The 14,291-nt window shown below is 39.1% G+C and overlaps 2 protein-coding genes across 3 annotated transcripts; one reads left to right on the top strand and one right to left on the bottom strand.

The window, feature by feature from the left end:
* The first annotated feature begins 1,920 nt into the window (after nt 1-1,920).
* cldni (claudin i) lies at nt 1,921-4,461 on the top strand. The gene is made up of 3 exons (XM_031862225.1): nt 1,921-2,003; nt 3,488-3,620; nt 3,764-4,461. The coding sequence occupies exons 2-3, from the start codon at nt 3,489-3,491 to the stop codon at nt 4,268-4,270; spliced, it is 639 nt and encodes a 212-aa protein (XP_031718085.1). The 5' UTR covers nt 1,921-2,003; nt 3,488; the 3' UTR covers nt 4,271-4,461.
* A 295-nt stretch (nt 4,462-4,756) lies between these two features.
* On the bottom strand, nt 4,757-13,317 carry coro1a (coronin, actin binding protein, 1A). 2 transcript variants are annotated; one of them, XM_031862223.1, is made up of 11 exons: nt 13,198-13,317; nt 11,794-11,997; nt 10,519-10,641; nt 10,279-10,408; nt 9,270-9,451; nt 8,326-8,445; nt 6,995-7,099; nt 6,759-6,904; nt 6,575-6,632; nt 6,250-6,465; nt 4,757-5,082 (listed from the first exon to the last, which is right to left on the bottom strand). In XM_031862223.1, exons 2-11 carry the CDS (start codon nt 11,989-11,991, stop codon nt 4,990-4,992), a joined length of 1,371 nt encoding a protein of 456 aa, XP_031718083.1. In that variant the 5' UTR covers nt 11,992-11,997; nt 13,198-13,317; the 3' UTR covers nt 4,757-4,989. The 2 variants fall into 2 exon arrangements, with proteins under 2 accessions (XP_031718083.1, XP_031718084.1); XM_031862224.1 differs by lacking the exon at nt 13,198-13,317 and adding an exon at nt 12,169-13,143.
* Nucleotides 13,318-14,291: the final 974 nt, after the last annotated feature.

A 14,291-nucleotide genomic window follows, 5' to 3' on the forward strand; every position in this document is an offset into this window, starting at 1 on the left:
TTCCTCTCAGAGCCGTATAAAGAGAGAGTCGCGTCAACGGAAGTTCAAAATGCGTCATCGTCACGTGATTCGCGTTGCTTCAGAAAGTTCCAGGAAGTACTTTGGCGGGCACTTTAAAAGCGTTGATTTACAATAGTCACATAGAGCAACGACATGTGTGTTTAGTTACATACATTTGAAAAGTAAAAATAGCAAATATTTAATATTTAACTGTTAGAAGTCTATTCTAACAGTTATCCACCTCATTGACATATTTGATTTTAGGCTAAAGTTCCCTTGTTTAAAGGAACAGTGTGTGAGATTTAGTGGCATAGTAGTGAGATTGCATATGCAAGGAACAACATACCCCTCAATTCACCCCTCAGGTATCAACTATCTTTAGGATTTTATTAGGAGCTACTCTTATCAATACTCAGTGATTTATAATTTGAATATAACGAAATATTGTTTCGAGACCAGCAACAGTAATGTTTACAACAGCAAAGTGACTATACAAAGGCATTATTTTCACTGAAAACAAGTCTAAAGTGTCAATAAAATAAATAACATTCCTGACTTTATAAGGTATATAAAGGCTAATAATCAATGATGAAGAACACAGAGATCACACATCATGTCATTTCTCCTGTCCTCTGTCCTCTTGGCGGTTTTGTTTCAGCCAGCAGAGAAGTTTACAAGAACAAACTAAGATAAACAGACTACAGACAGACAGCTTTTGTTTTAGCTTGTTGGTAAAAAAAAGAAGAAGGTTTTGGCCGAGCTTTCATGCTGTGAAATAAAGTGGTGGTGGATGAGAGACTGGGGACAAAGGGTGCCGAATAAGGTTTTGCTTTTCTTTACATTTTCATGCTTCTTGAACAGATGTATGGATAAAGAATTGGATTTGTACTCGCAAATGTTCTATTGCACTAACAGTAACATACTCTTCACTTCACCTGGTTCACTTCAGTGTCTCCACCTTAGCCTCTCTGCCAAAAGGCATAACGATTCTTATAGTTGCAGGTGATCATACATCAACTGTAATGTGTTCTACAAGGGACTTTATGAGAACAATCCCATATTCTGAGCAACAGCGAGATAGTTTTTGTATATATATAATATATATACATATATACAAAATGCTCCCTAGTATATGCTAGAAGTAGCTGCTAAGAATATGGGATTATTCTCATAAAGTCCCTTGTAGAACACATTGCAGTTGATGTACAGCATCTGCTAAAATGGAGTTAATATCCATGCAAAGTTTCAAGTATATGTGTGAGTTGCCTGTGTGCCTCTCCATCACTGAACCCTCTTCCAAACTAAATTCTAAATTGGTCTTACAAACCAAAACTATGCATGTGTCATTCTGTCTGCGTGTTTCTGAATGTGTTAATAAAGGTTACACATATTTGGTTTCACAACATTTCTTTTTTCTTTCCTAATTTTCTTTCCTTCCCATGATCCATGAGAAGGTTTCCAAAAGGTTTCCAAAAGTAGTCTCCTTAAATTCGTCATCACAGTTTCGACAGAAGGTTATGTGGGTTGATCTTGTGCAGGTATGGAATCCTGGGTGGTATCCATTTGTTTGAACTGGGAGCATAGAAAGAAAAATCTGCAGTCTAGATGATTACATTTTCATCCATGTCTTTCAGAATAATCCCAACAACCTCTCTTTATCAGTTTTCAACAAAGACTACTGATGCTAAGGCATCACAACTGTTTGTTTTTCCTGGAAACTCTAAGGTTTAGTCACGGTGGTGTGCTGAGTTCCACAGCAGGTCTAAGGTGGAAAAAGAGAGGGAAACATACAGGACAAGTCCAGTCTGGTCTATATGTCCTTCCCTCCTGTTGGAGCACAAGCCCACCCTACACCTCACATTCCTCTACAAATACCCCATCTTATCACACAGTCTCTGTACATTACAAAACAGCACCTTCAAAACAACACTTGTGCAGGAAGAAAGGAGAACATCACCTAATTTTTCAATTTTCCTATCAAGTTCAGAGGACACGGAATAAAGGTAGGCATCTTTTCTATTCACTTTTTATTCACATCGATAGTCTGAGCTTTGAAAAGAGATACGATTCTGCAAAAGACAGAGGATGAAAGGATTGGTTGAATGCATTTTATTGGGCAAAAGCAAAAATCACAGACAGTGCAAATAAACAGCTGTTAAAAATAAAATAAAAGGTATTAATGGCTCAGCAGCATCTTTGTGATTTTTGTCTGCGATCCCGGTTTTAAGGAACATTTAAAAAAATGTATTCAAAGGGGAAAATGATCTTTAGGAATATGAACAAACATTTGATTTTAAATCCACGGATCCTCATTAGATTAGTTTCAGTGTTCAATCTGCTCTGAAAGTTTGTGATCTGAGTTGGGTCACATACACTTAAAAGTAAGATGTGTTTGTCGTGGTCTAAAACCTCTCCTTTGTTATTTCACAAAATGTATGGGGAAGGAAGATTTAATGGTCATCCGGGTTATAATCTTTTATTGAAATATACAAAATAAATGCAACAAAATGGGCTCTAGTTGTTGATAGATGGTAAAGGATAGTTTGAATTGTTGGTATGGATGGAGAACAAAGGGCAGAGCTTCGTCACATGAAAAGGAGTTTAAACATATACTGTGTAAAAAAATACACACATGTCTAGAGTGAATATAGTATAGATAGTTCAGTTTAGCACCTCCCTTTATGTCAAATTTTCTTTTAATATTGTTTTTGTTTTAATGTTCAATATCAAAACATACCATTCATTATAATAAAGAAATAGCAATCAAACTGTTTAACATTTTTTTATCTATAATTAATTAAATGTCCTCTGACTCGTGATCAAAATTATTTCCTTCATCTGCATCACTTTTCATGCAAAGAATTAGACACGTGTGAGTCCATTGTCCTTCCACTTTAACTATACCTTTCATCTTTATTTAGTTGAATCATAAAATGAAATTGAGATAAATAAGTGAGGCAGATTTTCCAAAATAGAAGATTTGAGGGAGTGGCTCGGCCAATCCTGGGTGGAGACCCGGGAGGCCGGAGCCTGTCAGGACATGAATTTGTGTTGAAATGTAGGCCAAAGCAACATAAATGCCTGCTAGAGTGAACAAGTGTTTGTCTGTGTGTGTTCATTCTTTGATCTTGGATCACTGCAAAAGATTCAACAACTCCTACATTCTACCCAAAGAAGGAAAACAAGAAGAGTTTAACTTAAACAGCACTGAAATACTAGGAATTCGAAGTAGGATTTAAAGTTAATAAAAACAAAAATAAACAATGTAGAAACCTTAGATCCTGTGAGACCAATTTAAAAAAGCAACCCACCCCCTCAGATGGCTGGGGATAGAAAGTTGTTAAGAGAAAAAGACAATTACAAACATTAAGATTAAACTGAGGGCAAAAGAAAATGTAAAGGCTGCACAGTACTGAAACGTAGTGCTAACAGCTGTAATTTTACCCTCCTGTCTCTGATTCCTCTACTAATTCTGGTCCTATTACAGAATGGGAACTGCTGGAGTTCAGATTGTAAGTGTGTCCCTCGGGGTCCTCGGCCTGATTGGGGTCATCGTATGCTGCGCTATCCCACACTGGAAAGTGTCCTCCTTCACAGGAACCAACATCGTGACTGCAGTGGTAATGAAAAGCTTCAGCCTTTTGTTATGAAATGTCATGAGGATTAACTATAATATAAAAGTTAAATATTTCAGAGTTACATTTCACCAGTGGACATGCATGACATGATGACTGATCTTTCTTTTTCTGTGTGTGTTGAGTAGAGCAATGAGGAGGGTCTGTGGACAACCTGTGTGGTACAGAGTACCGGCCAGCAGCAGTGCAAGAAATACGACTCCCTGCTGGTGTTGGCCTCTGACCTGCAGGCCGCCCGCGCCATGACCATCATCAGCAGCATGTTATGCATCCTCAGCATCCTCATGCTGTTCTGCGGGGCCGACTTCACCATCTGCATAGAGAACGAAGACGCCAAGCCCAAGATCAGCCTGGTGGCCGGTGTGGGCCTGCTGCTGGCCGGCCTCTTGGTGATCATCCCCGTCAGCTGGTCCGCCCACAATGTTGTGCAAAACTTCAATAACCCCCTGGTGCACCCTAACTCGAAGATGGAGCTGGGAGCGTGTATCTTTGTGGGTTGGGGGGCCGGTGTGCTGCTCCTTCTGGCTGGAGGTCTGCTCTGCTGCTTCAGCAGGCCCAAATCTGGCAGCTCCGGTGGAACCGCCAAGTACTACAGCAACAGCGCCGCCTCCGCCCCCAATAAAAACTACGTGTAGTGGCTTCATGAAGAGGACTGGTGTTTGACATAATTGAAGGGAGGGGGTTTTAGTTGGTGAAAGACTGGGGGGCAAGAAAGTAGATGACACCAGGGGTTGTTTTTGGGAAAAACAGAAAAAGTGTCTGTAAATACTGACCTGCCCTGCCTTTTTAGACCCCTTTTAGCCTCATATTTTACAAATAGTTAAGATCAATTCTGTCCATATTTCATGTTTATCACTATTCTAATATTTTTCTAATACTAATATTAATACTTTTCAAGCTGCTCAAGATAGTTTTTACCAAAGGCACCTTAGTGAGTATCTGTGTGCACTTGTTTCTCTAAAAGTCCATGTGACATTTTAAACAGTTTATAAAACATTTGCTGTTGCTAATTTTGTTTTGTTTCTCATTTTGTGAGATGATAAGTATACATGATTAAAATTGTGTGTAATTCAAATGTGCGTTTCATGTGTATTTCATTTCACAAAAAAGTCAAAACAGTATTTTGAAAATACAGAAGATTTTATTCCAAACTAAATGCATATATTAAAATAGGATTTTTTTAAAAATTTATCAGACAAACAAATTCAAGCCAAAGAAAAAAACAACTGTAGATTTCTCACTACAATCAGATTTACAACAGCACTCTCTTCTCTTAATGTCTTTCTTTGCTCCTTTTTTTCTCTCTTAACTTCTACTTTTGATTTATTTATCTTGTTTATCAAACCTCTCTAGTTTAATGATTGCTCTCCAGCTCCTTCACACGCTTGGTCAGCTCCTCTACCGCCACCTTGAGGTCTTTCACCTCCTTTCTCAAGGACTGAACCTCCTGAAAAAAAGACAGACACAGATGGAGTTACAATGTGATGGAGGATGTTTGATTACACAAATATTGTAGAATCGGTCGTCCAAAGGAGTCTGCCTAAGGATCTGAGGGACTCCACCTCTGTGGACACTTTTAAAAGAAACCTTAAGACAAAACTTTTTAGCCTGGCTTTTACATGAGGTGCCTCGTCATTTGTTGGCCTGGTTTTTAAGTCTTAAAGGGACAGTTCACCCTAAATTCTGTAGTTACCTGTAGTGCTATCAATCTAGACTGTGTTGATGCGAGTTGCCTAGTTTTGGAGATATCGCTACGGCCCATATCTCCAACACTAGACAACTCACACCAAAACAATCTAGATTTATAAATAGCACTGGAGGGAAGTGGAAAATATGTACTGTCCCTTTAATGATCATACTATTTTGATCTCTTGAGTCCGTTTAATGTAGTGACTTTTATTCATTTGAACATTTTATTGTTTATACTTGTAATGGTTTTTCTATTTCTTGTTTTTGTTTTGTTTCTTGTCTGTGCTGTTTTAATCCGGCTCTGTGAGGCACTTTGATATGAAAGGTGCTATGAAAATAAATAGATTTGTTGTTTAAGTTCAGTCGTGGGACTCATTTTCAAGCCAAGCATTGTAGAAGGATTTTCCAGAGTAATAAAAGTGGTTACATATTGTATTCAGTGTTCAGATCCTTCACTGTATAAATACTTGGGTGCAAGTAAAAGTCCTGCAACCAAAACTGTACAGAAGACTTGTCAAGTATAGAAGCATTATCAGTAAAATGTACTTAAGTAAAAGTACCATTATACATGTAAGTGTATTAAATCTTTTGTTAGTTAAACATTTTCACTGACTGTGGAGTTTTAATAACTTTATATGCAGTACTAATGCAACATTATTATATTTAAGTTGGAATTAATTTGATCTCTGCATGTAAAACAGTGTTAAACAAAATATCTTGAGACTAAAGCTGTGAAATAAATTATATTTCCCTGTGAAACGTAATGGAGTAGAAGTATGAAGGAGAAGAAATGGAGTCAAGTCCAAGTCAAATTGAAATTAATTACATTACTTGAGTAAATGTACTTAGTTACATTCCTCCACTGCAACTTTTGAAACAGTTTCAACCCTCAATGTGACGTGATTTTTAGCTTTAAATGTCTCACCCCGCTGTTGTCCTGTTGATTCCCAGCAGAAGCAGTCGTGGTCTTCAGGAGACTCTTGTGAACTTTGAACTCCTTGGCTTTGGTGGTTGCTACAAACCCGTCCTTGAGAGAGATCCGAATAGGCTGGCCATCTTTTCCTTGAAACCAGTCATCAGCTTCGACTGAAGGCTCGGGACCGATGGTGTCTGGGTACAGATCCTCCTGGAACAGATCAGACTGCACAGGCAGAGAAGGAAAGAAGGAGTTAAGAAATGCACAAATGAATCTACATGCAAACCCATGAACTAATTTTGACTGATAAAAGCACATGTCATGTATATTGTACCTTGCGTGGCACCGTCATGACTACAGGCTCACATTTCCTCTCATGGAGTTTGTAGAACCTGAAGGAAGAAATATTTGTTCATATTTTAGGTTTTGTAGCACAACGCTAGCGAGGCTAAAAATACGGAGCTACTTTTGATTTTATAAAGACATAACTAGAGGAGGATGTAACTAAGTACATTTACCTGCTGATTTCACACTTGTTAACCTCCAGGCCCCTCTTGGGCATGTATCCCATCCCCTTCTGGCTCTCCTTGCTGCTGTACATGGACAGGTAGTGGACATAAGGGGCTTCATCGGTCACCTCAAAGTAACGAATACTGCTGTCCCCCTGTGAACAAGATGTGAGTGTCAGCTGCATGTGTCCGTGTGTGGGTGAGACAGAAACAGAAAGACGGTTATTTCGACATCTGAATCTAACCTTGCCACAGAGGTAGACGATGCCAGTGTCTGGGTCGAAAAATGGCAGAAGAACGCCACTACTGGTGTCCAGTTCCTGCAGGGTCAGGGGCTCCCCGAAGTTATTCTGTGAGAAAAGATTCAGATACAAAGAGTTAGATGTTTGATTGTATCCTATACAAGATCCTGTATGAAAAAGGCTGCTCGAGCAGACTGCAGGTTAGCCGAGGACTTATTTAATTGAGCTTGATGTGGGACATTGCACAGCAGCACCGCCCTTTGAGCTGTAAGCTGGCAGTTGTGAAACAGAAGTGTTGTAAATACAGTAAATAACTCCAAAGTAACAGTTTGGTAACATTTTGAAAAGTACCACAAAAAGTCCAACTATCAAGATTTTCACTTGATGAAAATCAAAATCTCTAAAAATGTTTCTTTCTTTCTTATTGTTTTCAGCTGCATTTTTCAGTTTCACTATGCAGAATGAATTATGAGCAGAGGGTAACACTAGCAGGCTGTTGTGTAGGCTTGCATATGCTGAAATTATGTAATTTTGGAAAATTCTTACCTAGGTGACATTTTGTAGAAAATCCATCAATACAAATTGTTATTCCAAGCACAGTATTTTTATGTCATAAAACAGTGGTTATCAAACTTTATTTTCCCCAATTACCTCTATGACATATTTTTCAGCCAAGTACCCCGTGACCAGCACAAAAGCCTTTTCGTATAAAAAAAGACGATTTAAAGAGGAAGGCTACAATACAGCGCTGCGCCATCAGTGTCTGATTTACTAAACCACAACCTTGTAACTGAAAAACAAATGTTTCAATCCATTTACCTTATATTGACTCGTCATTTAATATCCAAACTGGCCTCCCTTTCACACTGAACAAATGTAATCATGAACGTGATTGTGTATGCAACATGTGGTTATTGAACTTACATTTTCAATTGTTATTGAACTTATTATTGTGTAAATATTTGAGGAATTATGCATGACTGCTATTTTTTTTAATTACCTTAAATGAAAATCTCGCATACCCCATGCAGTACTCCAAAGTACCCATAGGGGTACTCATACCCCAATTTGAGAAACACATCTGGAGGGGAACTTTAAAGGCCCTGACCACCTATTTTCTTACTAAAGTAAAAACATAATACTGCCAAAGGTGGAACTGGTATTTCTGATTTTAATGTCTTCTTAATACTTGTACTTAAAATACTTCAACTGTATGTGTCACTCTGAGAACTCCAATAAAAAGAGTTACAATAGAAGAATAAGAATGATGAATAATAGTAAATTGAGGACTGTTTTCATCTAGAGACTTGGACATGGAGGTAGTTGACACTCACTGGGTCCCACAGCGCCACCTGTCTCTCACTCATGCGACTGAAGCCGGTACTGAGGATCTTCCCGTCGGACACGAACACAGCCCGTATAGGCCTGGAGCCCTCATGAGGCTTCTCCTTCTCCTGTAGGTGTGAGAGGCGGAGCAGAGATGGAGGCGTTACAGACAGAACTATTCAACAATACTTCAGTAATAAGTGTTCTGGATGGAAATAGAATTACTACTTATGAGTAGAAAAATATTATCATATTATTACATTTTAGATATTGAATTATACAATTCATTAATACCATGAGAATATCAAAAACAATTATCTTCTTCTATTATTATTATTATTATTATTATTATTATTATTAGCATGTGCTAGAGCAAAAAGATGATAATCGGATGAATGAAGTAAACAGCTGTTGTTTAAAAATGTTCCATTTCAGACTCATAACAAAAAAATAATATCAAATTCCTATAATTTAGCACTGAAATCCATCAAATTGCTGAAGAAAATACTTACTTAGATGTCACTCACAAATTTAAGAAACAATTTGTCAATTAGCAATTAGTCCATTGAACAAAAATGTAAGCGAAAATGCCCATAATTTGCAGCCTCCCAAAAGGCCGTAAATGTAAGACATTTTAGAAGATTAATATCTTTAGATGTTTGTTAGACGAAAAAAGCAATTGGAAGACGTCCGTTTGGGTTCTGGGAAATCGTGATGGTTATCTTTTTGTATTTTCTGACCTGTTGTGGACAAAATTATTAACTAATTAATCTAGAAGATAAATCAAAGATTAATCAATAATGAACAAAAATCCGTAGATGCAGCCCTAATGATTACGGTCTGTGAGTTAAATGTCACTCCAGATGTTTGCTGACAAATATAATTTAAGACTTGTTTAAAGGGAAGGAAAGAAAAAAGGAAGGATAGATGGAAGGAAGGAGAGGAAGCCTACAATGAGGACGGTGCCCTTGCGTGGGTCCAGCACTCGCATGGTCTTGTCCTTGCAGGAGGTGAGAATCTGGGAGCCGTCCGGGTTCCAGCAGGCGCTGTAGATGAGGTCGGTGTGAACGCTGTCGATTCTTACCACTGCCTCCCCACGAGCCACGTTCCACAGGATCACCACGTTATCACAGCCTGCATGGACACAACAGCCACAAAGAGGATTCACAGCGGGTCATTATAAAGCCATTGATCTACTGTATAAATCAAATTAATTCCAGGTAAGTATCACGGTAATATTATGCCTAACTTTCTCATTAAAAACATAGATGTTTTGCAAGTCTTTATCACTAACTGGCATAAAAGATTCAGCCTCAGATGAAAGTTTCCACACTGACTTCCCAAAACCAATCAGAGTTGCTGTGTTCATTCCTGGAAAATACCCGCTGATACACATGACGGGACATGTTTGACATTTCTAGTGTGTTTGGTGATAGCTGCCACAGACTAAAGAGAGGAGCAACACATACAGAATCTGAACTTCATCAATTTATTTATTAATTTAATCAAATGCAAAAGACTGTTTGACCCACCTACACTAGACATTTACCATCTCTATCCCATGCTTAAAAGCTGGAACATCCATAATCAAAGGTTTGAACTGTATATCAGCAGTTACAGCTAGTTTATCTATTATGAATATCATGATATTATCAATTTCATCCACATTGTCCTGTCCTAGTGACTCTCAGCGGTTGGTGTTCAGCAAGAGTTTGCTGTCTAACACAGTAGTTCAACCTGGTAATGCTGTGAGCCTCAGTAAGAGTGCTGATCAGTGTTCAGAGTGAACAAAGTGGGTGGAGGCTGTGAGAACTTCCTGTTCAACGAAGGTGTGAGTCTCATTCAACAAAACATCTGTGACATTACAGCACCCTGGTTCCTCTAATATACAAGCCAGGAGCTCTCTGTCAGAGCATTAAAAGCAGCTCTGGGTGCAGCTGGTTTATGAGGTGTAATAGTACCTGCACTCAGCAGCACATTGTGGGCGGTGGGGTGCCAGCTCAGGATGCCAACACGCTTGGAGTGGCCTTCCAGCTTGACCACAGGTTCTGTGAGTTGCGTTGTCAGCCCGCCTTCCGGGATCTCCCAAATCTATTTAGCAAGGAAACAAATTTGATTCTGAATTTACAGCATTACAACAAAACGTCATGTCATACTTTGGTGAAAACGGAATGATTCTGTTACGTTACAGTGATGCCTACCATGACACTGCAGTCCTCAGAGCCGCTGGCAATGATGTTGTCGTTGTGAGGACAAAACTCGATGTCCAGGACCGGTCCCGTGTGGCCGCACACAGTGGGGTAGGACATGTCGACACGTCCTGTCTGCAGAGACAGAACGGTGAATTCAACTCTAAAAAAAACTCAAGTGTTCAAGGGACTGAAAGGTAACTATGATAGAGTAAAAAGGCCTTGATGATTTAGTCAAGGTGGGAGGAGGAAGTTGATAATCAGCTGATACAAATTCAACAGCTATGTCTCCAATTACACATAATGTCTAATAACTGGGTTAGAGAGGAGATCAGGCCCCGGGAGGTGAAATCCCATGGTTCTTCTGGTTCTCCTTCCTTGTCCCAATATGGGCTGCCCTCCCTCCAAATATCATGCCTGACTCACGGCATCATGACCAATAATGCTGTGTTTCATCTGTTTGACTGAAAAAGTATAAGAGACATTTTCTTTCCCCTGAGAACTGTATACACGAGAGATACGACCATGAATAATGCGTATTCCTCAGGGTTCACCAAGTTGAATTTAAGACTTTTCACATAGAATGCAAATGAATATCTTTTTCACTGTCGTATGAAAGTATGAACAAAGCCTCGAGGGGTTTATTTTTATATCACATTTTGTAAATTATTTTAAAGATGAACAAAATTAAAAATTAAAACATAACATAAAGCCTAAAACCAAAATAAACTGTTAATCTGAAAATGTACCCTTCTCTGATTGTATGCCCTATATAAGAATTGAGAAGCCGAGAGGAACATGCAAGCGATCCAGAGCAAAGCGTCATGTAGTTCACATACATTGACAAATTCAGATGCTCAGATGACCATAAACAATGTTTGCAGTTTTCAACTTTTTCAGGAAAAACAATAAAGGGTTTCAAGTCACCTAACGTACTATATAGGTGTCTGCAGAATAACTGGGTTGAAGCCACATCCTGCCGCTCTGAGCTGACAACGAACTCCTAATATGGTGAAAACCTCTCAACAGCAGAGCGAGTGACGTGTAGAAAGACTCAAAGTCAGCATCAAACTTCCTTATTTAGCTGAATGTGTGATGGTGACTGCCAGTATTCAAAATGTTAAAAGGCATGTTTTTGAAATATACAAAAATTGTACCAGTCTAATTCTAAAATGATCAACACATCCAAAAATGGTATTATAGAAAGTAGAAGGCCACAGAGAGCCAGGGTGCAGACATATTCCTCTTCTTTGTGTCAATACAACCAGGGTGTTTCCTGTGACCCACCTTGCTCAGGGGCAACACCATGAAGGCTCCTCCACCACTGGCGTCCACAATCATGGCCACAAACTTGGGGTTAACGGAGCAGAAGTTGCTGTCCCACGTCATCTGGGAGATTCGGATGTCATCGTAGCATTGGTCAGCTTTCACAGCCTGGCCAAAGACGTGACGGAACTTACTGGACCTCACAACCTTCCTGGACATGGTGAACTGGAAACAAAGCAAGGGTTAAAAAAAGGGGACAGGTTCAGAATGAAAAAGGTAGAATGTTATGTGCAGGAAGCCCGTAGTAAAAAATTGTCTCTAATAGCGAAAACAGATCTATTACTGTGCATTTCAAACGCACACCAAATGTTGTCATTTGAATGCATATACTGTTACCTGTAGAAAGCACGAAAGTGTATGCTTGTAGATTTAATGTGGAAATAAAGTAACAGCCACAAAACTGACGACACAGATGAGGGACACGACAGAGGAAAGCTTAAAAAAAAGAGGAAGTAAAAGCTTTCACAACTGCTTCCTCTAGTCTGTTACTGTTGTACCTTCATCTTTCTTTAAATTGGAATTCTGTGTCTTAATTAAATAATTGTGCATGCTGAAGATAGTTCTACAATACAGCGGTATGAAGATATAATGCTATTTACCATCAATTGAGCTGCTGTTTGGCTAATACGGCACATGAGTTACCCAAAGCGGCAGTTACACCACATCCTTCAGAGTGAGCAACAAAACCACCAACCTTTCTTTTTTGCCAAATTTGGTGTTCACACGATCTGTCATTGATTTTCCCCACATACAGTACATACTTACAAATACATAACTTATCAAGTCACAAGTTAAATAACATGCAATAAATGCATCCTTCACCAAAGCAGATTTGTGTCAAATCATACCGAAGTCCAGGCAATACCAGCTGCAAAAAACACTGCACTATTTAGCAAGACTACCTCTTATACAATACCCTGAATATGTTTTACTTTACCTCCATTTGTAGATTTTACTTCCTGAAATCTGCAGCCGCGCCTAAACTCAGACTCAGAAGAGTACAATAGCTTTGCTGCATGTGCATCACAAGACCTCTCCGGCTGCTCTACACCTAATTTAATAATCCTTTATAGAGTGAGCCGTAATTTTATCAGGAACCTAAACGCATGTCAATAATTTCTCTCTGTCGCAGTCTCTCTCTGTAGTGATGGAAAACATTGCCTGGTACAAAGGAAACAATTCACTAACTGGAAACAGGAGAACTCAAGCCATGAGCATCAAAAGATGCTAGATCCAAATCAGTTATGTTCCGTTATCCTTACCTGCTATTTACCTATAATATAATAAATGTACCTATCATAAAATGATATCTTCACAGATGTTTTGTAGGTGTAAACGAACTGCAGACAGATGTTGCAGGCCTACCTGGGAGTCGAGTAGGGGCGATTCAACTCAAGGAGTTTCAGAGAAGCACCAAACACCCTGCTACCAGAATGAGGACTTAGAGGAGCCGGTAGGTTAAAGTACACTACAAAACGACATGGAGGAAGTGAGAGCTTCAGATGAAGGTGGAAGTGGGAGGTGTCTCGTTTGACAGTTCAGGGTTGAAAAACCGAAGAAGGCCGCATGAAGGGGAAGGCGGTGGAAGTTTTATGAGGTCTTTTGTAGGATTATATCAAGATTCAAATGTCTGGAAAGTGCACGCTGTGTGACTGTCTGTAGATTGTATGTAATCCCTAGATTTCTGAAAATTGCAGTGATCATTAAAGGGTTAAAAAGCATTACCAGGTCACGGAAGCTCCAGACTGAAGTGATGCACTGCTGAGAAGTACAGTTGAGAGCTGAAGGTGCAGTTTACCCTGAAATGTGAGAGGAACAGTTTTGATGAGACGCCTGTGAAACTGTCAGGAGTAAAAGTGCTTCAGGATCATTTATTCTTGATTATCTGTATTCACCCAGAGTTTGTTTGTATCAATTTAAAGTATATACTGGTAGTCTACTGTGGAAAAAGCAGATACTTTATTTGACCCTTCTTGATTTCTCTCATTTTGAACAGTATTTGTGAGGAGTTTATATCTAATAATCCCATAATTTAACCAATATTACACTTGTTCTAATACTTAAACCAGTTTTAATTTAATTTAAGTTTTAGACACGATACATCAATTTCCCTCATGGAGATTAGTTAACTAGTGTTACTGTGCTGTACCGTACTCTGGCTGAGGAATCAGCTTTGTAAAGCCTGAAGTCAGTCAGGAAAGAGCACCGTTGAGTTGCATAATGGGAAATACAGGATCCAGTGTATTTGGAGTCTTAACAGGCAGTAACCTTTGGTTCTGAAAAGTGAAATTGATGTCCGTCTCTTGCAAGACCCTAAACTTTAAGGACACGTAATGCTTAGTTGCTGAAACACCTGTTTCAACCCCTCACCCTGAGCTGTAACCTTTAAACATCCTGTGTAACAAGCTCTGGTCTAATCTCCTCCTTGATTAGATGAGGTCAAGTCATTTCTTTCTATT

The sequence above is a fragment of the Anarrhichthys ocellatus genome, unplaced genomic scaffold (assembly GCF_004355925.1).
Source record: "Anarrhichthys ocellatus isolate YVR2014 unplaced genomic scaffold, GSC_Weel_1.0 scaffold26, whole genome shotgun sequence".
NCBI classification, from domain to species: domain Eukaryota; kingdom Metazoa; phylum Chordata; class Actinopteri; order Perciformes; family Anarhichadidae; genus Anarrhichthys; species Anarrhichthys ocellatus.

Coding starts and splice junctions, on each gene's coding strand:
- coro1a (XM_031862223.1), bottom strand. CDS start 11,991: ATGTCCAGGAAGGTTGTGAGGTCCAGTAAGTTCCGTCACGTCTTTGGC. Junction 10,642..11,793: donor TGGTGTTGCCCCTGAGCAAG/GTGGGTCACAGG, acceptor CTGTCTCTGCAG/ACAGGACGTGTCGACATGTC. Junction 5,083..6,249: donor ATCAACAGGACAACAGCGGG/GTGAGACATTTA, acceptor TCTTTTTTTCAG/GAGGTTCAGTCCTTGAGAAA.
- cldni (XM_031862225.1), top strand. CDS start 3,489: ATGGGAACTGCTGGAGTTCAGATTGTAAGTGTGTCCCTCGGGGTCCTC. Junction 3,621..3,763: donor CCAACATCGTGACTGCAGTG/GTAATGAAAAGC, acceptor TGTGTTGAGTAG/AGCAATGAGGAGGGTCTGTG.